General features: G+C 34.0%; 3 protein-coding genes and 2 long non-coding RNA genes across 16 annotated transcripts; 2 read left to right on the plus strand and 3 right to left on the minus strand.

The window, feature by feature from the left end:
* Nucleotides 1–4,570: 4,570 nt before the first annotated feature.
* LOC110230399 lies at nucleotides 4,571–10,204 on the minus strand. 4 transcript variants are annotated; one of them, XM_021033195.1, is made up of 5 exons: nucleotides 9,725–10,204; nucleotides 9,659–9,690; nucleotides 9,442–9,513; nucleotides 9,161–9,232; nucleotides 4,571–4,779 (listed from the first exon to the last, which is right to left on the minus strand). In XM_021033195.1, exons 1-5 carry the CDS (start codon nucleotides 9,837–9,839, stop codon nucleotides 4,678–4,680), a joined length of 393 nt encoding a protein of 130 aa, XP_020888854.1. In that variant the 5' UTR covers nucleotides 9,840–10,204; the 3' UTR covers nucleotides 4,571–4,677. The 4 variants fall into 4 exon arrangements, 1 of the variants encoding a protein (XP_020888854.1); XR_002333501.1 differs by having other exon boundaries at nucleotides 9,161–9,269; nucleotides 9,659–10,200; XR_002333500.1 differs by having other exon boundaries at nucleotides 9,161–9,269; nucleotides 9,442–10,202.
* A 492-nt stretch (nucleotides 10,205–10,696) lies between these two features.
* On the plus strand, nucleotides 10,697–12,673 carry LOC110230538. 3 transcript variants are annotated; one of them, XR_002333679.1, is made up of 4 exons: nucleotides 10,699–11,043; nucleotides 11,157–11,188; nucleotides 11,300–11,756; nucleotides 12,500–12,673. It is a non-coding gene; the product is annotated as an uncharacterized LOC110230538 (long non-coding RNA). The 3 variants fall into 3 exon arrangements; XR_002333677.1 differs by having other exon boundaries at nucleotides 10,697–11,188; XR_002333678.1 differs by lacking the exon at nucleotides 11,157–11,188 and having other exon boundaries at nucleotides 10,701–11,043.
* Nucleotides 12,674–15,007: 2,334 nt separating this feature from the next.
* Nucleotides 15,008–16,878, minus strand: LOC110229804. Of its 2 annotated transcripts, XM_021030739.1 has the most exons (5): nucleotides 16,696–16,878; nucleotides 16,431–16,607; nucleotides 15,987–16,333; nucleotides 15,755–15,842; nucleotides 15,010–15,678 (listed from the first exon to the last, which is right to left on the minus strand). In XM_021030739.1, exons 3-5 carry the CDS (start codon nucleotides 16,056–16,058, stop codon nucleotides 15,353–15,355), a joined length of 486 nt encoding a protein of 161 aa, XP_020886398.1. In that variant the 5' UTR covers nucleotides 16,059–16,333; nucleotides 16,431–16,607; nucleotides 16,696–16,878; the 3' UTR covers nucleotides 15,010–15,352. The 2 variants fall into 2 exon arrangements, with proteins under 2 accessions (XP_020886397.1, XP_020886398.1); XM_021030738.1 differs by having other exon boundaries at nucleotides 15,008–15,678; nucleotides 15,755–16,333.
* A 17-nt stretch (nucleotides 16,879–16,895) lies between these two features.
* LOC110229805 lies at nucleotides 16,896–18,299 on the minus strand. The gene is made up of 2 exons (XM_021030740.1): nucleotides 17,126–18,299; nucleotides 16,896–17,042 (listed from the first exon to the last, which is right to left on the minus strand). Exon 1 carries the CDS (start codon nucleotides 18,296–18,298, stop codon nucleotides 17,279–17,281), a length of 1,020 nt encoding a protein of 339 aa, XP_020886399.1. The 5' UTR covers nucleotide 18,299; the 3' UTR covers nucleotides 16,896–17,042; nucleotides 17,126–17,278.
* Nucleotides 18,300–20,985: 2,686 nt separating this feature from the next.
* LOC9321983 lies at nucleotides 20,986–24,452 on the plus strand. 6 transcript variants are annotated; one of them, XR_002333097.1, is made up of 11 exons: nucleotides 20,989–21,436; nucleotides 21,604–21,661; nucleotides 21,780–21,878; nucleotides 21,963–22,009; nucleotides 22,295–22,490; nucleotides 22,595–22,643; nucleotides 22,756–22,869; nucleotides 23,050–23,154; nucleotides 23,339–23,367; nucleotides 23,466–23,824; nucleotides 23,941–24,452. It is a non-coding gene; the product is annotated as an uncharacterized LOC9321983 (long non-coding RNA). The 6 variants fall into 6 exon arrangements; XR_002333095.1 differs by having other exon boundaries at nucleotides 20,987–21,436; nucleotides 22,295–22,643; XR_002333096.1 differs by having other exon boundaries at nucleotides 20,987–21,436; nucleotides 22,295–22,643; nucleotides 23,343–23,367.
* Nucleotides 24,453–25,066: the final 614 nt, after the last annotated feature.

Raw genomic sequence — 25,066 nt, forward strand, 5'->3', positions numbered from 1 at the left:
TATAAAGTATGGTTTTCAAAGTTAATAACTCATAGGATCGTGCCAAGTGTCAATATTATCGATCTTAGATTTTGACACGTGTTAAAAAATTTTTTTTTAAAAAATTATAAGGAATTATACGCATATGTCAAATTATCAATCTTAGATTTTAACACGAATAACACAAAAAAAGAAAAATACTTACGGATTTAGATTTTACAATTGAAGGAGGTTAAATATCGGTTTGGGTTTAGAAGTACGATTAGGGTTTAGATTTTATGATTAAACGAGGTTAAATATCTGTTTGGGTTTATTAACGGATTTAGATTTTACAATTAAACGAAGTTAAACGTCGGTTTGGGTTTATAAAAAAGTGGTTAGGGATTAGATTTAATAATTAAATGAGTTTAATATTTTTTTTATTATATGGCGAATTCTGATTGGTTAAACTAAAAGGGGGTGAATAAAAGGATTCACCCCTAGGGTGAACCCAAGTATTGCTCCACAAAAAAACATCCATTTATTTATTAAAAAAAAAAATTATAAGAAAATTATACGTATATATCTTATCTAAAACAATTCTAAAATTTATAAGGAAATTATAAGTATATATCTCATCTAAAACAATTCTAAAAATCTTAAAAAAAAGAAATAATTATAAGGAAACTAGATGTATCTTATTAAATAAAAATACAAATTTAAGAATAAAAATTATAAGGTAACTATACATATATATCGTATATAAAACAATTTTAAAAAAGTAAAGAGATAACTGAAACTATATGTATCTTATTAAATAAAAATAAAAAAATCATTTACTAATTCTAATTTAAAGCTACTAATTCTAAAAGAAAAGGATGACTTATACCTTGAAAATTAAAGAAGGATTTAAGAAATTATACAATCTTATTATCTTATTAAATAAAGATTGATTTTCAAAGTTGGTAACTCATATGATTGTAACACGTGTCAAGTTTATCGATCAGATTTTGACACGTGTAAAAAATTATATAAATAAAATGAAATGTGTGATGATCTAATTTAACATTTATATTATTTATTTCAGTTTCCTTTCCAATTGGAAATATTTGAGTTTCTTTTTTTTTTGATTAGGAATATGTGAGATCAATATATGTTTTTTCTTTTTCGTAATATTTTTTACTTAATTTTGTATTTTATTTTTTGTGAATTATAAGAAATGAAAGAAATATGTAATGATTTAATTTAACATTTTTCTTATTTATTTCATGTTCGTTTCCACTTAAAAATATGTAAGGATTTAAATTAATTTAATTGAGTTTCTTTTTTCAGTTATAAACATGTGAGATCAACATATGTTTTTATATGAGACATATAGTTAGATTAATGCGTTCATATAGACATGTTGTAGGTGGACGTGGTAAAGAAAATACTTTCACGATAAAATATGATTGGATGTAAAAAACACATTTTCAATAATAAAATAGATAGTAGATTTTTAAATATATGTAAATAAGATGACGGTTTGACCGGTGGATTGCGTCTAAAACATTTTGTGAAAATCTTATTTTTGAGATTTGGCAATAATAAAATGATGAATATTTAGAAAATGTTTTGGTAATTGATTATAATTTAAACTATTGTAAAAAATGTTACAATAATTATAGTATATATATATATATATATATATATATATATATATTAGTTGTATTAAAGAATAAAAAACGAATATATAAATAACTTTTTTCTCTAAATAAAAACTTCTCTATTTATTTCTAAGATAGTTTCAGCTTACAACAAAATTTCAATATATCTTTTTTTTAAGTTTAATTTTATTTTTAAAAAATTGAAACCCGGACATCGGACGGGCCCTAATCTAGTATTAATAAAAGAACCCTAAAATATGATAAATATTTTTGCAAAACTCAGGTGGACTGCTTGTAATGTAGCAACAGGTCCATAACCTCTTTTGGAACCCATGAACAACTTAAATATTGTTATTTAAACAAGATGCAAAACTTAATCTCATGCATATAAATGATTGAGTATAAGAACTAGACTGTTGCAGTGAGTTTATCTTGATTACAACTTATAAACTTAATTACTATGAACATCAAACGATAACCAAGCAGGTCATGGTGAGTTGGATTTAAAGAGAATCAGTTCAGATAGTTTGTCTGTTAATGCAAACATATTAAGTTGTTTGGGCGGTGGTGGTAACTATTTTGCTCTCATGATACTTGCTTCTTATTTGCCTCCCTCCCAATGGATTTACTTATCATATTTGGGATACGACTTATTGGCTTCCTTCCAAAACATTACCATTTCCAAATTTCCAAATTGTTAACAAAAAGAAAAAATAACGTATATATTCGACTTTTGAAATAATTTGTAGTTTTACATATTTAATTTACACTCAATGCTATTGCTCCTTATCAAGCCTAATCTAAACTCTGTAACAAACTCGAGAGAGAGCTAAAAGAGAGAGAAAGTAAGATTAGGAAATTGATTATTATTCTCATTAATGTTTCGGTATACAAAGTTTTCCTTATATACAACATTCTACTAAATGCTAAGATTAACTTATCATAATATTTATAATACACCCCCGCAAACCTTTTAATCCGGACATAATAAAGGATTATTAAGGTTTGACAAAGACATCCTGCCAAGCAAAGAGTGAAATCGGCCATGATGAAGAGCTTTAGTTAAGATATCTGCCAGTTGATTTTCACTGTCTACATGAAGAGCTTTGAGATTTCAAACTTGATCTGATCTCGTGTAGTGTGACAATCAATGTCGATATGCTTAGCGCGCTCGTGGAAGACCGGATTAGTAGCTATGTATATCGCTGATTTGTTGTCACAGAAGAGCTTTGCTGTAGTAGTGACGTTGATTCGAAAATCTCTCAATAACTTCTGTACCCAAAGGATCTCCCGTGTACCATCAGCCATGCTCCTATACTCAGCCTCTGTGCTACTATTGCTTGCTACTGGTTGTTTCTTCGATTTCCAGGAGATAAGAGAGCTTCCCAGATAAAGACATACACCACAAACAGATCTTCTAGTGTCCAAACAGGTTCCCCAATCTGCATATGCAAATGTATTGATGCACAATTCTGTATCAACAGAGTAGAAGATACCATGGCTTGGACTTCCTTTCAAGTATTTCAAAATCCTGTTGGCAGCTTGTAAGTGAACATCGGTTGGAAACTGCAAGAACTGACTGAGCTTATGTACTGCAATTGTGATATCCGGGCGAGTTATTGTCAAATACAACAAGCGACCAATCAGTTCTCTGTATGGTGTTGCAGATTCCAGAGGCACACCAGTATCATTAGTAAGCTGAACATAAGGATCAATCGGGACTGAGCTTGGTTTGCAGGCTAGAAGTCCTGCATTTTCTAACATTGAGAGCACCCTTCCATTTCTCTGAATTCATGGCTTGTTTAATAGTTTTAGCCTCTGTTTCTAAGGAATATGAAAGGAGATAGGAACAGTATGTAGGGTTGAAGTATTTATAGGAAAGGACAAAAGAAAGAGGATATGGAGTGGTATGATTTGGTGGCAGTGGTGGAGAAATTTGAGTAAGGGCACAGTGGTAATCATAAAGGTAGGTAGGTGCTTTAGCTTGCCGTTTAGGTCTTTCAATGGGTAGAGAAATCTGAGTATTATCAGTAACCACAGCAGCATTTTTCCTATTATGGTTCTGTGATGATGATGCAACAATCCTAGATGATGCATTAGTAACAGGAACAATGCTTGTTTGTGGTTGTGATGCAGATTCTTCAGCGGATGCAGGTGATGATGCATTTATTTCAGGTGGTGATACAGGAATATGTGAATATGATGCAGATGAGGTAGAAGATGATGCAACATTAGGTAATGCATCATGTGGAATAAAAACAGGCAGTGGTAAAATCGTATGAGCAAAGAAATCAGGAATCAATTGTGAATCATCTTTAAAAGGAAAATCATTTTCATGGAAAATAACATTTCTAGTAATAGAAATCTGATTAGTAGCTAGTCAAGAACTTTGTAACCTTTAAAACCTGAAGGATAGCCCAAAAAAGCACAGGGTTTTGCACGAGGAGTGAATTTAGTTCTATCTTTCAACAAAGTACTTGCATAACAAAGACAACCAAATGATCTAAGCATTGAGTAATTTGGTAGTTTATTATACTACAAGAAAACAGCTCATTAACGACTACTTGATTAGTCGGCAATTAGTCTTTAAATGTAATTATACGACTAAATAACGACTATTAATAGTAGTCGGTAATCGAGTGTCGCTAAATACTGTAGTCGTAAAAATAGTCGCCAATTAGCGACTACTTTACGACTAATATTCATAGTCGTAAGCGTAGTCGTAGCGTAGTCGCCAAATCTAGTGACTAATTGACGACTATATTGCGACTATGATCGTATTTATACAGTATTTATGTTTTATACAATATTGTATTTCAATAATAATTATTTTAAATATATTTAAATTATGAATAATGTTTTATGGAATGAAATGATATTAAAAATAAAAATATTATATTTAATTATTATGAAACTATATTTATATATATATATATATATATATATATATATATATATAAACTGTATTACAAAATAAAACTAAAAACATAGTTAAAAATAAGAATACAACATCCTCCTAAAAACATAATTAAAACTAAGTAGATGACAATCATCAAGAAAGAACTTGGCTTAGTTAACTCTTTTGATTTAAACTCTTCTTCCTTGTCTTACTTTTTTTATGCTTTTCTTCTCCAAAAACTGCCTCCTTGTTATTGGTCTTGTCGAGATCCTCTACCTGAAAAAAGAAACACAACATGAGAAGGCAACGACATAACATCTTAAGAGAACACGCCAACTAGGTCTAACTATCCAACTCTAGAATACAAACACACATAAGACGAAAGCATCAAAGACTATATCAATATGAGCTGAAATTTAAAATGCAAAGAATTTGGTGAGATATGTCAAACAGCTCTTAACACACAAGCGTCATTTTGGCAACTTATTGACCCGTTGAAAGCATTAAAACTCCCACATTTATACCCAGTTTTATATGTGTATTTGTTTATGAAGCTCAAATAGCTCTCGCTCTCTCGCTCTCTCGCTCTCTCGCACTCTCGCTCTCTCGCTCTCTCGCTCTCTCGCACTCTCGCTCTCTCGCTCTCTCGCTCTCTCGCTCTCTCGCTCTCTCGCACTCTCGCTCTCTCGCTCTCTCGCTCTCTCGCTCTCTCGCTCTCTCGCTCGCTCTCTCTCTCGCGCTCTCTCGCTCGCTCTCTCTCTCGCGCTCTCCCGCGCTCTCCCGCTCTCTCCCGCGCTCTCCCGCGCTCTCCCGCTCTCTCCCGCTCTCCCGCTCTCCCGCTCTCTCCCGCTCTCCTGCTCTCTCCCGCTCTCCCGCTCTCGCCCGCTCGCCCGCTCTCCCGCTCGCCCGCTCTCCCGCTCGCCCGCTCTCCCGCTCGCCCGCTCTCCCGCTCCTGCTCTCCCGCTCCTGCTCTCCCGCTCGCTCTCGCTCTCCCTCTCCCTCTCGCTCTCCCTCTCGCTCTCCCTCTCCCTCTCCCTCTCGCTCTCGCTCGCGCTCTCTCTCGCTCGCGCGAGCGAGAGAGCGCGTCTCGCTCGCGCGTTCTCCCGCTCTCTCACGCTCTCTCGCGCTCTCTCCCGCTCTCTCCCGCTCTCTCCCGCTCTCTCCCGCTCTCTCCCGCTCTCTCCCGCTCTCGCGCTCTCTCGCTCTCCCGCTCTTGCTCTCGCTCTCTCCCGCTCTCTCGCTCTCTCGCTCTCTCGCTCTCGCTCTATATTATTGAAGGTATGCATGTCTCATTTGGTGTTTGAATTGATGTATTTTGCGGATTAACAAATTAGGGTTTCGGGATTTGGGGATAATCGGTTTCGTTGTTAAGTCTATTGTTTGCCTTATTAGAAGCATGTTTGAGTGTGTGTTTGATGTATTAAAATAGTTTTCAAATTAGGGTTCTTCAGATTTTTGAAATTAGGGTTTCGGGATTTGGGGAAAATAGGCTAATTGGAAGCATGATTGAGTTAGTGTTATTGTTGTTTAAGTAATTTCTAAGTAGTGTTCTTTGGATTTGTTTAATAAGGGTTTCTGGATTTTGAGAAATAGTGTTCTTTGTTGTTAAGTGTATGATGCTGTCTAATTAGAAGCATGATTAATCTATATTCTGTAATGTTTAAGTCATTGTCAATTGGAAGCATGTTCTCAAACTATAAAAGTTGATTGTATATGCTTAATATTGTAGGTTCTTCAACATGAATGTCGGTTTAAATAAGCAGTGGAGTTCATGGAAGCACTCGGTTTAAAGAAGCAGTGCAGTTGTGTCATGTTCTTCAACATGAATGTCAGGTAATACTCTGTTTTTGATGTGTGGATGATTGTTTGGATTAAGACTTTGTTGGATCATTTGTGATGATGATTAATATTCCGGAAACTATTGAGATAATTGAGCTTTTGTTAGCTGCTGCATATTGATTAGTCTTCATTAAGATTAGGTGAGACTTGAGTGTTGTTGGTTGTGTCAGTTTGTGATAAATGCTTTTAGAGTGTCTTTAATTGTTTGCTATTTGTCTACCTAAAATTGAATTAGAATGTCTACATCAGATAAATGCTTTGTGTAGTGATTATACTTCATAAATGCTTCGTGTAGTGATTAGTCTTCATTATATTTGTGATTTTTAATTCAAATGTTAATCTGTTTTGTTTCTTAATCTTGAATTTGATTTATTGTTTTCTTTTTATTGTGAGATATGGTGTTTATTGGACACAAAGATGAGAGAACGGAGAGGAGACTGTGAGGATCAGAAGCTGCGTTAAATGGCCAGACATTAAGGAAACAGAAGCTATCTTGAATTTGATTTAGAACATTGATTATTTTTGTAGTTAATATTAGGTGAGACTTGAGTGTTTTGGTTGTGTTAATTTAGTGATAAATGCCTCTTAAAAGAGTTTTTAATTGTTTGCTTTCTGTTAGTTTTGATGTTGAATTAGATTGTCTACATCAGTTTTTAATTGATCAATGCTTGTTTGGTTTCCATTAGGGTTTAGAAGTAAGTGTATCATTGATTGTTACCCACAACTGTAAACAAACACTAACATATAAAGTCTCTCTTTCTCTTTCATTCTCTGTCAATCTATTTAACACTCTCAGAAACTCCCATTCTCTTTCATTCTCTTTCATTCTCTCAGAATCATCTTTTATTCTCTCATTCTCTTTCATTCTCCCAGATTCTTCTTTTATTCTCCCATTCTCTTTCATTCTCTCATCTTTCATTTTCTTTAATTCCCTTTGTAAACTCCCTGAAACTCTTGGAGATGAATCCATATACTAACTCTGCTGGCTTCATGGAGATGTTAACAAGTCAACAAGAAAGAGGAAGCCTAAACCCCAATGCTTATGAGTCAGCATCACCAAGTATTAGACTTGGTGAATCTGATCTCCCTGCCTACAGCACCCAATGGACAGAAGTGACAGAAGCTACAACTCAAGGTGGAAGCGCCAAAGCTAAATCTACACCAAGAAAGAGGAAAAAGTGGACAAGTCAAGAAGATTTAGTCTTAATATCTGCGTGGCTTAATACAAGTAAAGATGCCATTGTTGGCAATGAGCAAAGAGGAGTAGCATTCTGGAAGAGGATTGCAGCATATTATGCTGCAAGTCCCAATATATCTGGTGAGAAAAAGAGAGAGCCAACCCACTTTAAACAAAGGTGGGCCAAGATAAATGAGCTTGTTTGTAAGTTTGTGGGTTTTTTCCAAGCTGCAGCAGGACATGTGTCAAGTGGTATGAATGATGACGATCTGATTAAGCTTGCGCATCAGATATTTGAGGCTGACTACGACAATAAGTTCAACTTGGAGCATGCATGGAGAGCGTTGAGGAATGAGCAGAAGTGGTGTCAAGAGCAGTCCACTAAATCCACTGACAAGAATAAAAGAAGAAAGGTAGATTCTGAAGCTTCCCAAGCCCACATTGAGTCTCAAGCATCTCAATCTCGTCATGCTGGTGTTAAGCAGCCATGGCAAAACTCAAAAAGAATGCCACAACTGTGCCACTTGTAGAAGAAGAAGGGCAGGCTGTAGAAAGGATTCAGGCTTTATGGGAGATAAGGCAAAAAGAGTTTGCTTTGAAGCAACAAGAACATGCCTTCAGAAAGGAACTTACCAACCCGAAGTTGCTTGAATCTCTTTTACCTTACACGTGCCTCTGGAAAACCAACGATTGTTTAAGAGGCTGTAGCTTCCCTAGATCTTTGGATATGGCATGAGTTTTTTGGACCGCCAGGTACTTTAAACGAAATCAATATTCTAGATCGCTCTCTGGTTTTTTGATGACATCTTAAAAGGGCGAGCACCAGCAGTGAATTATACAGTCAACGGGAACGAGTATAATTTGGGTTACTATCTCACGGATGGCATTTATCCTAAATGGGCTACCTTTATCCAATCTATTTCACTTCCACAAACTGATAAAGCATCTTTATTTGCAACCCATCAAGAAGCTTTCCGTAAAGATGTCGAGCGTGTTTTTGGAGTTTTGCAAGCTCGATTTGCCATTGTCAAAAATCCGGCTCTTCTTTGGGATAAGGTAAAAATAGGAAATATTATGCGAGCATGTATAATACTTCACAATATGATAGTAGAAGACGAACGAGATGGTTATACTCTGTTTGATACGACCGAATTCGAACAAGCGGAATCTGCAGGAAGTTCACGGGTGGATTTCACATATTCTACAGATATGCCTTCAAATTTCTTCGGAATGATGACTAATAGAGCCCGAGTTCGTGATCGAGGTATGCATCAACAATTGAAGAATGATTTGGTCGAGCATATATGGACAAAATATTCCAGAAATTAAGTTTAAAACATTTATGCTTTATGTTATTTATGTTATAAATTGTATCTCATGTATGTTTTAATTTTTTTAATTTGTAACAATTATTAAATTTTCTATAATTATAAAAAAAATTTTATATTAATTTTTTTTTTCTAAGAACCACATGTTAAGAGCCTACCATTAATCACACAAAAATCTTAACTCAAAAATACTATCTCTTAACAATCACTTTTACAAATAAATTACTTAAATATTGCTAAGAGCAAATTCTAAAAACCCACCTATAATCATGCTCTAAGTACGTTCAAAATATGAGAGCAAGTGAACTCGTACCTTAAACTCAAAGTGTTGGGACTTTTCTAAAACATCTCTTAGGCTGCGCTGGACAAAGACGACATGACTCCTCTGATATAAACAGTGGCGCAACGATGGTATAAATTCACTTCATTTGTGAACACGAAATAAAACCCATACACATAGAGAAATATGAATCGAAGTTAGCCCCTAAAACTGAGATGCTAGGATTTTTACAAACAAGTACTAATGTTTTATCTAGTTCAATTAGCTTAGATATTCACTAAGCGAAAAAACACAAGGAGTTCAAAAGGACAGACCTTTGCTTCGATAGAAACTCCAACGTACGTAGAACCAAATTGTACATGTACTCCACTTTCTTGGGAGTAAACCTGAACCGAACCATGAAGCAGAAAACAACCACAAATCCAGAGAAACACAAAATTCGAAACCCAATTCTCAATTACTCTAAAAAATGGAATAAGTTGAATCAAAAGAGAAACAAATTTCTGAAAATTGAAGCAAAATACCACAAACCTTCAGCGAATTCACAGGAATCTGCCCATCTTCTTCATTTCCAGTGATTTCTCCGGTAATAATTTTGAAGGTAGTCTTCTAGATTCTTCGACAAATCAACTTCCCAATTAGCCATAAATCCCTCTTCAGCTGTACCGTGTGGATCCTCTCGCCGCGGACTCCAAAAACTGGAGGCCATCATTCTTAAACACGAGCCAAGGAGATGTCTCGAGCCGCCACAAATTGAGATCTCAAATCACGAACTCTATACCTCCGACGACAACCGCTGACAACCACATATGAGGGATTAGATAACACCAATGACAAAAAAGGATCCCTCTCACGGCACCGACGAGAGGCACTGGACGCCGGAGAGGCAAAACGGCGTTAATATGTGGTGGAGGCGAGTTGTGGATGCGAGGGTATTAGGTTAGAGGAGATAAGGGAAAAACCGAGAAAGAAGACTTCAGCACAAAAATAAAAGAGTAAACGCTTTGAAGAATTTTAGACCCAAATTTCATTTCTCCCCGACCCAAATTTCATTTCCCCCCAATTAGTCTCAAATTTCATTTTCCCCTAATTTTAAATCCAGATTTTAAGTCTTCCAAAATTAATTTAATAAACTATGGGTTGAAATGCAACCAAATTGGAATTTAATTTTAATACAACAGTTCATAAATTTAATTTTAATACTAAATGATTAGATTTGTTGTAGATTTCAACGAATTTAGAATTATAAATCTGAAATTTTTTATTTTTTTAAGTGTATGATTTCAGTTTTGAAAATAAAATAATATATATATATATAATATAATTAAAGAATCAAATCAAACCCTTTTAAAAAAATGTTTTTATACATATATAATGGTTATATTTTGGTTGAATGCTTTATGATTTAATATATATATGCATAATGCATTACAAGACACTACAACAAATACGGTAGGATACGTCATTTTTTTAACGTCGTTTTCGGAACCGACTTAAAACGTAAAAATAAGCGGTCATTAGCGTCGTTTAATAAAACGACGTTAAAGTTTAGTAATTTATTATTTCGTTTATTAATTATCTCTAGATAATTTCGCAGATTAGTTTTAACGCATATTCATGTGAGATTACCCCCTTTTCTGAATTTCCCAGGTCAAAATTCTTCGTCTTCGTTCTCCATCTCCAATTCTTCGCCGTCGCTCTCCATCTCCGATTCTCCACGCTCTGCATCTCTGATTCTCTTCGCTCTGCATCTCTGATTCTCGTCGCTCTCCTTCTCCAATTCTCGTCGCTCTGCATCTCTGATTTCGACGAAATTGATCGTCGAGATTCATATCGAAACGTATAATCGTATTTCAACTTGATTTTGTGGTTTTCTTCAGCTCTCAATCTCTCTTTTTGTCTAATCGCTCAGAAAGGTTAGTATGATAGAAATTTCTTAGAAATGTGTTGTGTTTCGGATGAAATTGCTTGATTTTAACAAGGATTATGAATTTAGTTGAATTGGATTCTTACAAATGTTTCTCGGTAGGTTTTGGAGACGAATCTGAAATTGAGTTTATGGTATTTCTTATTTTCATATTTCAGTTTGTTTCGATCTCTCTCTATCTAAGTTTGACTCATCGCATTGATAGTTAGGTGAAAAATAATTTGGATCATTTACATACATTTCAGGAAGAGATGCATTTCCTGAGTTTTGATCAATGATAACACAAATGTGTGGAATTCAAATGTGTTGTGATGCTTTCCATGAAAGGTGAGTAGAGGACTTCTGTCTTCCGGAATTATGGCTTACTACATTGTTTTCATATGTTGGTCTGGGATTAGAAGGTATGAAGAAACAAAATTTGATTTTGTTTTAGTTGGTTTTATAAAACATTACTCTGTTTTACTTGAATTGCAATCGTCATACTCAAAACGACCCTTCCGGTTGGATTACCATACTTTTGACTCAACCAACTTTCTTGTCTTTTTTATTTGTTCAGACTTTCCTTTTAGCTATCAGCTTCATTGTGATGGCAACATTCTCAGCGTGAATGGATTAAAAATGTAACACAGAGGAGCATTGATATTGGGTGGACAAGCTCAAGGGTGAAGATAGTAATTGACTAGTTTACCACATCAATCTACTGTAAGTTAAAATAGAAAGTAAATGGTTACAGTTCTTGATCTTACTCTCTAAGTGAGAGATAAAGTTGCAACTTTGTAATCAAATCCTTTCTTATTTTGATTAACTAATGAAACTTTTGTGGAGAATGTGTGATATGTTCTATGGATAAAGAGAGTATCTTAGTGATTTCTCAGCCGTTTAACATGCTTTATATGTAAAATCTAATATATGTTGGTGAAATTATAGATATATAGAGACATGATATAGACACACATTGTATAGTAAGAAGAAGGGCAAAGACTTTGTTATTTGTTACTTTCTACTCTTTTTGTTTTGCTCTAGTGTTGTTAGTATTGACCTTCTTGATTAGTCAAGATATCGCCAAAATCATATACAGTGCTTGTCTCCAATCCGAATGCAGATGTAAGTTGGTCATTTCCCGATACTTTTGATAACTTTGGTTTTCTTACATTTTTTACAAGCTTACGAGAAGCAAATATTTCAGAGTATTGATGATGATAAACTATTTTGTTCCTTTTTTTTTTTGGTAGGCATAAACTATTTTGTTCTTGTAATATTTTTTTTTGGTAGGCATAAACTATATAAACATTTATGGAGACTAAGTAGTTACTAAAAGGCCACCAAAAAGCGACTACGTTTTGTAGTTACATATTAGTCACAAAATTAGCAACTATTTTGTTTTAATAACATTTTTTTACTTAAAAATTCTATAATCTGATTTTGTAATTTACATTTGATTTCAGGTAAATAACCTAAGACTTTCAGAGACGACAGTTTGAAACTTTGAAGAACAGATAATGGGCATATTGTGAATTGTTTTCAAGGATTTTCATATTTTTTAGGACAAAGTTCATGTAAAAAAAATAAATATTTATAAAAGAAATTCTCTATATGGGCCATTTGTCTTTCTTAATTTTAAGTATCTTCCGATTTTAATTTATATACTAATAAATAAATTTAATAAACTGGCAATAAAACCAAAGGCACATAGCGTCGGTTTATTTAGTGACATTAACTATTCCAATGGTGTCGGTTTATAACTGACGTTAATTATTAGAAAACTGACGTTAATTTTGTGTCGTTAAAGTTCATGTCGTTTCTGTAACCGAAGTTAATTATTTTAACGTCGGAGGATAACACGTCGCTTAAAAAACTGACGCCATAATAATTAAGTCAGTTAAATACCGACGTTAACCTTCAAAATGAATGACGTTAAAGAGCGCCTTTTTTGTAGTGAGAGTTTAAAATTTAAAGTTTAGGGTTTGAAGTATAGGGTTTGGAGATTAAGTTTAAGATAAAAATTTGGAGTTTAGAGATTTAAAGTTTTGTATTTAGGGTTTAGAAAAAATGGTGAAGTTTGATTATATAAACATTTATGGAGACTAAGTAGTTACTAAAAGGCCACCAAAAAGCGACTACGTTTTGTAGTTACATATTAGTCACAAAATTAGCGACTATTTTGTGACTACTGGTTGTTGTATGCAATGTAAGGCCTGATTGGTTACAGCTGTAGCTTTATGTTTTTAGCTGTAGAATTTATGCTGTATATTTTTCGGCTGTAGATTTAGGTTTTTGGCTGTAGATATTTTAGCTTTAGCTGTAACATTTTAAAATAAAAGTTTGATTGGTTCAGCTGTATGCTGTAGTTTATAGATTTATGTATTTTTGTGTTAACTATAAACTTATTATTTCATATAAATAAAAAGTGAATTAAAATAAATAAGAAGTTACATATATATTTAGATGGTATAATTTTTTAAAAATTAATATTTATTTTCGTTTTTTTAAAATAAAAAATAAAAAAAAATCTAAATGGTAGTTGTATACTTATATGCATATAACTAATATATAAAGTATATATGTATGTATATGTAGTTAAGATAAATCTAAGTCTGAACCTATATAATAAAAATAAAAAAAATCTCTTACGTAAAAGAAATATGTCAAAAGATAAAAATATTGAAGAGTGAAGAGAGAAAGCGTTAATTTTCCTTAAAGTTTTTCAAAGACAAAATTTTAGTGCTGTAGGTTTTGAGCTTTGTACAGCACAAAAAAAGGAAAACAAAAAAATGGCTAGATTTGAAATATATATATAAAGCATGATTGCTGTAGATTTAGTGCTTTAGGAAAAAATACGGCTGTGGACAGACTTCACAGCACCCAATTCCAATCACGCCCGTAATCATAATATAGTCGCCAAAATAGCGACTAACAGAAGTTGTCAGACAATAGTCGCTAAAATAGCGATTAATATACGACTAAGATATATATTCAACTTATTAGTCGGTAAATAGTCGTCATATAGCGACTACATTACTGACAACTGGTTTTTGTCGCTCTTTGGTGACTACGTTACGACTACTTTTCTATAGTCGTTTAATAGTCGTAAAAAAGAAGCAAGATAGTCGCTAAAATTGGCGACTACATGAATAGTTGGCTGCTGTAGTCGGTAATCGGCTGTTTTCTTGTAGTATATATATTTATCAACTTTTCATATGGTGTGACATTTTTAAGCAAAGGAGGAGGAATCCTATTGATTAGAAAAGTAGCAGTGAAAACACAATCACTCCAATATTTCAAAGGAATATTGGATTGGAAAAGAAGTGATCTAGCCACATTTAACAAGTGTTGATGCTTGCGCTCCACAACAGAATTTTGTTGTGGAGTATAAGCACATGAGAAAAAGTGAAACATGCCATGTTCTTTAATCAATTCAGTGAATGCAAGTTCTGGTGCATTATCACTCCTAATTGCTTCCACAACTTATATCATATGGATTTTGTTTCATTCTATTGATTGTAATCACATATAAACACTCATTTTAGTAGCATAAAGTACATATATAAGTCTTAGATAGGTAAAAAATTGCTTCCACAACTTATATCATAATTTGTTATAAATTCTCTATCATTCTCTTAAAAGAACATGTAACACTTCATATGGATTAGGTATTTTTGCATGTTTGGTTTTTAATCATTGAAATTCAAGAGGTTGGTTAAGTATTTATAACTAAATTCGATCATATCACACTAGTAACGTATGATGGAACATATAAACAAACCCCAAATTAGAAATTTGGATTGTTCAATATCGAGAGTTGGTAATATGTAGCAAAGTAGTCGCTAGGTTTCAGGTGTTAGACGCAAAATGGTGGCAGAAATGTGACCGTCTTGCGACTGTTTTGAAAAATGGTGATATATTCTCATTTTTAGTCGCTAAGTCTCAGGTGTTAGATGCAAAAGGGTGGAAAACGTGTGACTGTTTTGTGACCGTTTGGTAGATGTGATCGATTATCTTGTTTAGTCGCAGAATGGTGGCAACAGTGCGACTGTTTTGTGACTGTTAGTAAAATGATGGAAAACAAGAGCTCTACTTGACTCGAACCGAGAACCTGCTTTCAAGTATGGCAAGTATGTTACCAAATTGGCTGTTTAATTAATCGTTAAATGCTTACAAAAACTAGTAAATAAACATATCAAATTGGGTGTTTAATTCTATTTTCCAAAACACACATCATCAAGCCATTTAATTAAAATATATTACAAAACACACATTAAAATTTAGTCAATTATTTTACAAATGACTTATATTTATAATTATTCTTCATCTTCACCTTCTTCTTCATCTTCATCTTCGGATGTTGATGAATTACAATGAAATTCGTCTTCTCCTTCAGCATCTTCAATATCAAAATCGATAGGTTCATCTTGATGATTTCCGTCAACTAAGCTCTCAACTATAACTTCTTCAATCATGCTCGGAGGTGCCTCATCAACAGATTGTTGCAGTATAACCATATCATTTTCAGTAAACTTCCCTTGAACAACATTCCTTGGATTAACTTTGCAAATTGAAAGCCACGTTTTTCGAGGTTGTTTTGTGTTCAGGTATGAAAGATAACACACTTGATCAGCTTGAGACCCTGTACAAAGCCAAAAATTTGAAATAAAATAAGATCGTCTCTATAGCAAATACTTGAAAATAGGATGAAAAATTACCTAAAATAAATGGTTCGTAATTTTGGTATCTCTTTGATTGTAGCACGTCTACAACGCCTCCATCTGAAATACGAATTCCTTTGCCAACCTTTGGGTCAAACCATTCACAGTAGAAAAATGTGAGCTTTAAGTTAACCAGTCCTGGATACTCGAGCTCGATTATCTTTTCCACGGTCCCAAAAAAATCTTCTTCGTTAGATGCTTCAGAATAATTTTGTCCTCGAACACATACCCCATAATTCATTGTCTTTCTAGTGCGCCCATGATTCCGCGTGTGAAACATATATCCTCTAGTAAAATACATGGGCCATGACTTGACTTTGTTTTCAGGACCTTCCACTAGTTCATGAACCTATGGAGGAAAATTTTGATGACTTCTCGTTGCTTCCACCTAAAATGAAAATTATATAGATTAGTAAAGATATATATTCCAATCCATGAGTCGATTTAAAGTGAGATCGTTAGTATATACGACGTACGTATTGGCGAATCCATAAATGAAAATCTTCGTCTCTTTTAGAAGTGACCTCATCATCAGAGAGTTCTGGATATTCATCCCGAATTTGCGCGTCCAACATACTGTTTTTCGACATGTAAAAAGATATTCTCATTAGTCGATTAATAGAGAGAACGCTCTTAAAATTAATATTATTACTTGGTAAAAATGTATGTATACCTTTCAAACGGTCGAAAATAGTCACAATTACGCAAAACATATGCATGTGCGCATGTACAATCTTGCTCAGTTAACCAGAACTCACTACTTTTGCCACTTGGACGACCGACTTGTGTGAATATGTCTGGTACCGGGACAGGATATACAGGAACTTCACCTTCATCATACCGACTTGTCCTGCGAACATAAGTATATATATTAATTCATAAAAATATTTGCTTTTATTAAAATAATGGTATTCTCATTATAATATAGTATGAAATACCTTCTTCTAATAGTTGTACAAATGTGCGATGCAAAATAGTGTTCCGAGAAGTATGATATCTCATCATTCATGTACGATTGAACCCGCTGGATATCTTTTGTTCTTCGCCTTGCCTTTCAAACGTTTAAAAAACCTTTCGAAAGGATACATCCATCTATATTGAACTGGACCGCCAAGCTCTGCTTCGTATGATAGGTGTACAGGTAGGTGCTCCATCACATCAAAGAAAGAAGGTGGGAATATTTTTTCCAAGTTGCACAAAATCATGACAATATTCTCCTTCAAAAGTTGGACGCGACTTAGCTCCAATGATCGAGTACTTTAATCACGGAAAAATGCTCCAATGCCTACAATACAAATAAAATAAAATTAATAGTCATATTATTTTATATATAGAGCAAACATATATTTATAAATTAAATATATTTACCTGATAATGCAAGATGTACGTTTCGCGGCAAGAGTTCTGCAAACACAAACGGAAGCAATCGTTCCATAAATACATGGCAGTCGTGACTTTTCATTCCCGAAAACTTGCCGGCATTGATATCTGCAAAACTAGCTAAATCTGCTACATAGCCATCTAGAAATCTGACCTCTGATTTGACCCATTCAAGGAGACTTTTTTTGCTTTCGCACTCAATCTCCAAATAGGAAATGGAGCTCTCCCTCGATCATCAACATGCAATTCAGGCCGATCACAAAATCTGGAAACATCTATTCTTGACTTCACAATGTCTTTTGATTTGTCTTTCACATTCATCACAGTGTACATGACGTTATCGAGAATATTTTTCTCAATATGCATCACATCAAGATTGTGTCGTAGATTTAGATCGGTCCAGTAAGGTAGCTCCCACATTATGCTTTCTTTGTGCCAATTATGCCAATCTCCATACCCATCCACTTTATTTTCATGCCCATTTCCTCCGCAGTCAGATGTCTTTGGCGGCTTGGCAGTCTTTATACGCTCATATAAGACTTGTTCACCAGTCAACGATGCAGGTGGATACTCGTGCACTGCATTTTTACCTTTCACAAAGTGCTTTTTGTCCTTCCGTAACGGATGGTTTAGAGGAAGAAATCTTCTGTGGCAATCAAACCAACATGTCTTCCGACCACCTGGCAACCAAAATGATTTTGTATCCTCCATACAAATTGGGCACGATATTCTTCTATGTGTAGTCCATCCCGATAACATGCCATATGCTGGGAAATCGCTATTAGTCCACAAAAGGACGGCTTTAAATATGAAATTTTGATCACAAGACACATCGTATGCCTCAACTCCGTTATGCCATAACTCTTTCAACTCCTCGATCAGTGGTTGGAGGAAAACATCATGACTGGCTCGTGGATGATTTGGTCCCGAATTCAAAATTGTAAGAAACAAATACTCACTGTTCATGCACATATCAGGAGGCAAGTTGTATGGAGTCAAGATCACGGGCCACAACGAATAATTTTTGGAGTCAAGTTGTATGGAGTCAAGATCACGGGCCAAAAGGATTGAAACCGTCAGTACATAATCCAAGATAAACATTTCGCGGTTCTTCTGCAAATGAGGGATGGAATTGCTAGAAATTCTTCCACTCAGCCGCATCTGATGGATGACACATTAATCCCGCTTCCGATTCATGCTCAGCATGCCATCTTATCGAAGCTGCAGTCTTTTGAGATTGATACATTCTCTTCAATCTGTCCCCAATCGGTAAATACCACATCTTACTATATGGTATTCTTGTTCTTCCTTTACTCTCCTTTTATCTTGGTTTTCCGCAGAACTTGCAATTCCCCAACTTCTCATCATCTTTCCAAAACAACATACAATTATCTATAAATACATCATATGTATAGTACGTCAATCCTAGCTTTCGCATCAAAGTCTCTGTCTCGTAGTAGGAACCGGTCGCCTGATTACCTTTTGGTAAATATTCTGTAAACAATTATGCCCATCCGTCCATGCAAGTTTCTGACAAATTGTAGTCCACCTTATTGTTCATGAACCGAGCTGCCAACGATAATTGCGATTGACCTTCCCGACATCCATCGTAAAGTGGAATGTTTGCGGTAGCTAGCATGTCATAAAATCGTTTTGCTTCTTGGGTGGGTTCTTCATGAACATGATCGTTTCCACTTTGATCATGTTCATTATATTCGTTATATGGTACAGAACCATGAAATGCATCATTAACCATCCAGGCATATACATTCTCCCCATCATTAGCCATCCCAGCATATACATTCTCCCCATCAAATCCTATTGGTTCATGCGTACCACTAGTATAATCGGTATTATCAGCATATTCATGATGACTACTAGTTCCCTCCCCAACAACATTATAATCTTCACCATGTTCATACCATACATACTAATTCGCCATAAACCCCCTACTAAGCAAATGACTCGAAATTGTGGCAGCTTTCATGCGTTTAGAATTTTGACAGACTACACAAGGACAATATTAAAACCGACCTTTTCTGTCTTCAACGTGAGAGCTCGCAAAATCGATGAACTGTTCCACACCCGCCAAATACTCCCCCGAAACATAACTAGTGTATGGATCGTTTCGGTTGTACATCCATTCGCGTGATGGATTATTCCACATCGTTTTTTTTCTCTCTTTTATTTCTCTCTTTTTTTTTCTTTTTTTTTCTCTCCTTCGTTTTTTCTTTCTTTCTCCTTACGTTTTTTCTCTTAATTTGAAGTTGGATGGAATGAGAAATAAAATGACGAAGGCCTTGTATATATAGTGATGATTTTGTGACTCTTTTGTGACTGAATGTTGAGGAGTCACAAAGTTTGGTACACCTAACTCTATCGCAGTTTTCACATTGTGCCAACTTTTGTAACTCTTTTGCGACCGATTTCAAATAATTCACAAAATTCAGTACACCTAACTTTTTCGTATTTTTCACGTTTTTGTACCTACTTTTTGTGACTAATTTACTACTAAACCGTGATCGAAAGATGTAGTTGCAAAAACGTCGCTAAATTGGGACTGCTGTGCGACTGAGTTTTATGACTACATATTAGGTCGCTAAGTGGTCTCATAGTGCGACGTTTTTGCGACCAAATAAATAGAATGGCAAAACAGTCGGATATGAGTCGCTAAATTGAGACTGTTTTCCGACTAGGTGTTTCCGTCGCTAATTAGCGACTATTTTCCATCTGCTTGGATTGTAGTCGTTTAAAAGTCGCATATCAATTACAAAATAGTCGCTCTTTTTGCGACCACATAAATAGTCACAACAAGGAGTCCCAAATTGCAGGTTTTCTTGTATAGAGTCACAAAACATAGTTGCAAAAGACATGTTTTCCTGTAGTTTATATAATTGGGGTGAATAATACTTTTTCTTTTAATTTGGTGAAAGGTGAAACTACACACGATTGGTTAAAACTAAAGAGAAGGGTGATAGAGTTTTGTTACATAATTAGGTGATAGTTGGGGGTTATTACTCTTTGACAAAACAAAAGTGACTTATGTTCAGAAAGTGTGCTATCGAGTAATTGAATTATTGGGTTCACCGTAAGGGTGAACTCTTTATTCCCATATTTCAAATCCACGCGATAGTGGTATATTTTTATAAGTTTTTAAATCGTTTTAAGAAAAATATAGGATGGTAGTAGCAAAGCAAATCTTGATAATGCTCAATCAAATTTTATATGTCAATAAAATAAGATATTATATATTTCAGAGTATTAATTAAGAATTGAGGATTGAAATTTATAGTTTAAACCAAACAAAATTATGAGAATTTAGGCACAAAAGTATGGTACAGCTTATCCATAAGGACCATAACTATTGCAACGGTTCAAAATGTGGCCTGGTCTTCTTAATTTCCTAATAACTATATACGTAAATATACTCAAGCGATATACAAAATGTAACCTGGACGGATATAGCATCCCCAAAACATCTCTACAATAATTAATTGAGAAGTAGAAACGCACCATATTGAAAGTTAGGGCATTGGAGGCCTGTGGTTAAAAGTTAGAATGATTTGTCCTAAACACCCTTAATGAATTGTTCTTCTCGAAATTTCTCCTTCTTCGTAATTAGGGGTATATAAGTCTTATCGTGTGTTGATCTCTATAATAATGTCCTAAACACCCTCAATTTCGAAATTTTTTGTTCTTAATTGCTAGGGGTATATAAGGCTAATCGTGTTTTGAGATGATTAGTCTTAATCACCCTTAATTTTTTTTTTATATAGTGTAATCGTTGGGGATACGAATGTCATAATGTCTCGACTTTAAGGATTATGGAATCTTAGCTTTAATTTATTTGTTTATTTTTTGGATAAATTCTATATCTTAGTAGTTAATATTCGTTTTTGTTAGTTTTCTGATTTAGTTTCTAATTAAAAAGTTAAATTTCTTAAGATAATGATTGATGTTTGCCCTAATCTTAAAGCTATATATATTGTTGATCGGTGAGAATTAGGTATTATTTTTTCTGTGCCCATTAGATAGTTTTCACCGTTATGATTTTTTTATACAGCTACGATTCTGATGAATCAAATTGTTTGTCATGCAAATACTGTTTTCATTTACCTTTAGACGTCGTGTGCATATTGTTTGTTGTTTGTTTTATTTTTTGCATTAATTCGTTGATTTATTGTTTTGCTGATTTGATTCTTTTGATATGTGTTTCAGTTTTGTAGAACGTGGGAGGTTCCATCGACAAAGCTTTCGGACGAAGATGGTTTTGACGAGAACAGAACGAGGTTTGGAAAGGTATTTCTATAGATTTGGTTTGTATATTTTACATATATTTACCTATTGTAATGTTTGTGTTTCTTTTTGTTATATTATATATTTTTATATGCGATTTTATTGCGTATTAGTTGTCCCTGCATTCATAATTTTTTTCAGCATATATTTTGGATTTTTTAACCTCTCAGGTTACAATGAGATGTGGGCATACGATCATCAAAGCGTGTTTGTTTCATCGTACAAAAAGTCAGTCTCTAATCTAAACTATATTTTGTATTTATCATGAATTTACATGCTTTTCTTTTTGATTGCTAGAAACCCTAACGTATATTTACTTTCTAAAACACATAAATCTGTTTTGAAGCTCACGAAAAAACAGAGGTTGCTCGCTCTAATGTCATTATCGTGCAAGTTATCGTCTCCGGTGGCTCTCTAAATCGAGATCGATGTCGAGATTGCAAAGGTATGTCTATTGTGATAAAATTGTAAAATAGAGAGTTTCTTGTGACTGTTCGTGCTAATTCTCTTAGTATTGAGTTTTCGAAAGCTTGCCATGGATGGAAGATGAGCTTTCGGGAGTGTGTTGAAGTATAGGTACAATTCGTTTTTGATTGCATGGACTGCTTTTGAATTTGAGTAAAATTTCGTGAGTTTTAGAGGTCATATATCAATATTTCAGTCTTCTCCTTACTTGAATTGTAGTTTATATGTGAAAATTACACATCGAATAGTTTTATGATACAAATTTTCTTTTTCTCATTGGTCTATAAGTAGTGTGTCTTTTGTAAGATTTGAAAATAAGAGTATTTTTGTGATGCTTTAAGTGGCACAATCTCAGTGGAGACGTTTTATAATATTTAAGTGTTGTGGTGTTTGCAGAAGAAAAGCTTCAAACTTGCAAGTGATGGCTTCAGGAAAGACACCTGGACTGACTCAGGAAGCTAATGGGGTTGCAATTAATAGACAAAATGACAATGATGTATTTGACGACATGAAACAGCGGTTCCTCGCCTTCAAGTAGCATAAGTACTTTTGCTTTTGCTTTTTCAATGGTTTATAAATTACTTCAAGAAGCGTAAGTAGCAGAACCAATTTCTTCAGTCTTTTGCTTTTTCAATGGTTTATAAATTACTTTTTGCCTTTCTGTTTCTCCCCACCTTATGATATACTCTTGAGCAGGGATAACTTAGAACACTACAAAAATTTGGCAGATGCTCAAGCTCCGAAGGTACCTTTACAATTTACAAATGCTTATTATTGTTCACGGAAGGCTTGAGTTATCTTCTGTGGTTTAAATTTTGTCTGGAGAAAGGAATTGTTGCTAACAGTGTAAGCAACAGTTTCTGGTGATCGCTTGTGCAGACTCTAGGGTTTGTCCTTCTACTGTCCTGGGATTCCAACCGGGTGATGCATTCACTGTTCGCAACATTGCAAATTTAGTACCTTCATATGAGGTATAACATTTAGTGCATACTACCATTTTGGTTTTATGGCATGGTTCACATTTTGACATTTTTGAATTTGCCTGTTGCGTGAAGTCGGGACCTACTGAAACCAAAGCTGCTCTAGAGTTCTCTGTGAATACTCTTATTGTAAGTATTTGTTTTTTTTTTTAATTTTGTTGTTACTTGCAGCGTGAAAGAAAGAATCCTCATGACCTAAATGGTGTCTATATATTTAATGTTCAAGAAAGAAAGTGTATTGACCGTCCAATAGCAAGAAATTCAATATCATAGAAGGTATGCATATATATAAAATATGTTTAGCTCGATATTTGAGGCTTATACATTGGCATGATCAAAATAGAAATTTGGTTTCAATAGTTTATTTTTGTTTTTAATTTAAAATTTATTGTATATATCTCTCATGAATGTGGCCAAACAAATATTGGTTTCAATAGTTAACTGTGCTTTTTCTTTCTAGCCAGATTAAGATAAATGCTTCGACTCTTGGTAAGAGTTATATCGTGTTTGTGTTTTACAATATGCTTAAAAATAAATTCCATATACAATGTTAGGCCATATTGATTCAGTTTCGGTTCATTATGCAGGAAGTATGCAAACACTTGATGTTGGATGCAGGACTACGTTTTATGTTTTCTACACATATATGGCAGAATATATTGGGTTCAAGTTTTCAAACATAGAACCGAGAAATCAGAAAAGCAAAACTTTTATATTTTAAAGCCGAATTTCATATTCATCGTCCTCTACTACATGAGCAGTGTTGGTAATGTTTAGATTTCATGTTGTACTTATGAATTGGTGCAGGATTTGGATGAACTGAATAGTGGTAGAGAGATGGTTTACGAGAGAATCCAAACTCACTTAACTTGATCGAAGTCATATCAAGATACTGAATGTGGTGCTGTTAATGCTTCTAATGGCCCCATTAATACACATGTCTATGGTACGTACCAAACAATAAGCCATTTAATTCAAATAATATATATCCTTCATATATGAATATAAATTTAATGTTTTACATATAATGACAAGACTGTTCTATAAATTACAACAACGTAGGTGGAGGATGGGCAAACTTGGATTATAATCATCACTACTCATTTGCGCCTTGCAACTTCTTGCATAGACCAAAGCCTATGTTTGGTCTGGAAGGTCGTCAAGAAGAAGAAGAATGTGGTGTCAATGCTTATCTGGAACATCGACGTAGGCTTCCTCTCTTCCCTATGCACGGTGAAGACCACCTCAACGGTGATAGCGGTGCTATCTGGAAGTATGGCCAATCGAACGATCGTGATTGTTTTAGTAGAGACTCTTGTGCTTCTCTTGAGCTACGTATGAACTAGACACCGTTATACACATACAAAGACTTATTTGGAGAAGACATCTTCGCTAATACGTGTACGAATATGAACTTTGGTTGGTATTCAAGTAAGGCATCTCTTTTTTTGGTATGGAGTAAAGCAACTCTTTTAGTTGTGTGCATTGTTTTACTTTTTTTTTAAGAGTTGTGCGATATTTTAATAAATAGTTTATTGTCCATTATAAAACGGAGTCCGTATAACTTTTTGTGATATTTAGTTTGTAAATAAATATGTTTATATATAATATATATAATGTTATTATTGATCATATTAATTATTAATGATAATGGAATCAATAGTTTATTGAGGAATTAAACCAACTTTTTGTTAATATATATATTTTAATCATGATGACTTAACCTTCCTTTATTATAAGTTTCACTTTTTTTGTGTTCTATAATTTTCTTTTGTGGAGATGATAAGAAACTCAGTGGCATATTATTTCTCGGATTATTGAACAGAGTTTTTAATGTTTAAATTATTTAATTATCAAATGTATGTTTCTATTGTTAATAAAAATTAAAAATATAAATTGTGTGTAATAGAAATTCAGATGGGTTAAATAATATTTTTCTCAACTTAGTTCTATAATATAGGAAATAAAAATAGCAAAATCATAAAATCATGTTTAAGTAGTAAAAATTAAAACATTTTAAGCTATATTAATTTTTATAAGGATTGTGATAGTGCCAAATATAAAGGTTAATATTTATTAAAAATTAGAACCATTTAAGGTTATTCTGAATTATTTACATTATAAAAATATCATTTAGAATTTAAAAGGAAAAAAAATTGGAAATTATTATTATTTTTGGGTTATTGTT

Source organism: Arabidopsis lyrata (genome assembly GCF_000004255.2).
Source record: "Arabidopsis lyrata subsp. lyrata unplaced genomic scaffold ARALYscaffold_3, whole genome shotgun sequence".
Lineage (NCBI taxonomy): Eukaryota > Viridiplantae > Streptophyta > Magnoliopsida > Brassicales > Brassicaceae > Arabidopsis > Arabidopsis lyrata.

Bases quoted from the DNA above. Each gene is read 5' to 3' on its own strand.
- LOC110230399 (XM_021033195.1), bottom strand. From the start codon at position 9,839: ATGATGGCCTCCAGTTTTTGGAGTCCGCGGCGAGAGGATCCACACGGT. The intron at 9,233-9,441 runs GTCTGTCCTTTT...TGTTTATATCAG, and splicing joins GAGTTTCTATCGAAGCAAAG to AGGAGTCATGTCGTCTTTGT. The intron at 4,780-9,160 runs GTACGAGTTCAC...TTCTTTTTTCAG, and splicing joins CCCAACACTTTGAGTTTAAG to GTAGAGGATCTCGACAAGAC.
- LOC110229804 (XM_021030738.1), bottom strand. From the start codon at position 16,058: ATGTATTTTACTAGAGGATATATGTTTCACACGCGGAATCATGGGCGC. The intron at 15,679-15,754 runs GTAATTTTTCAT...GGCTTTGTACAG, and splicing joins TTACGAACCATTTATTTTAG to GGTCTCAAGCTGATCAAGTG.
- LOC110229805 (XM_021030740.1), bottom strand. From the start codon at position 18,298: ATGCGGCTGAGTGGAAGAATTTCTAGCAATTCCATCCCTCATTTGCAG.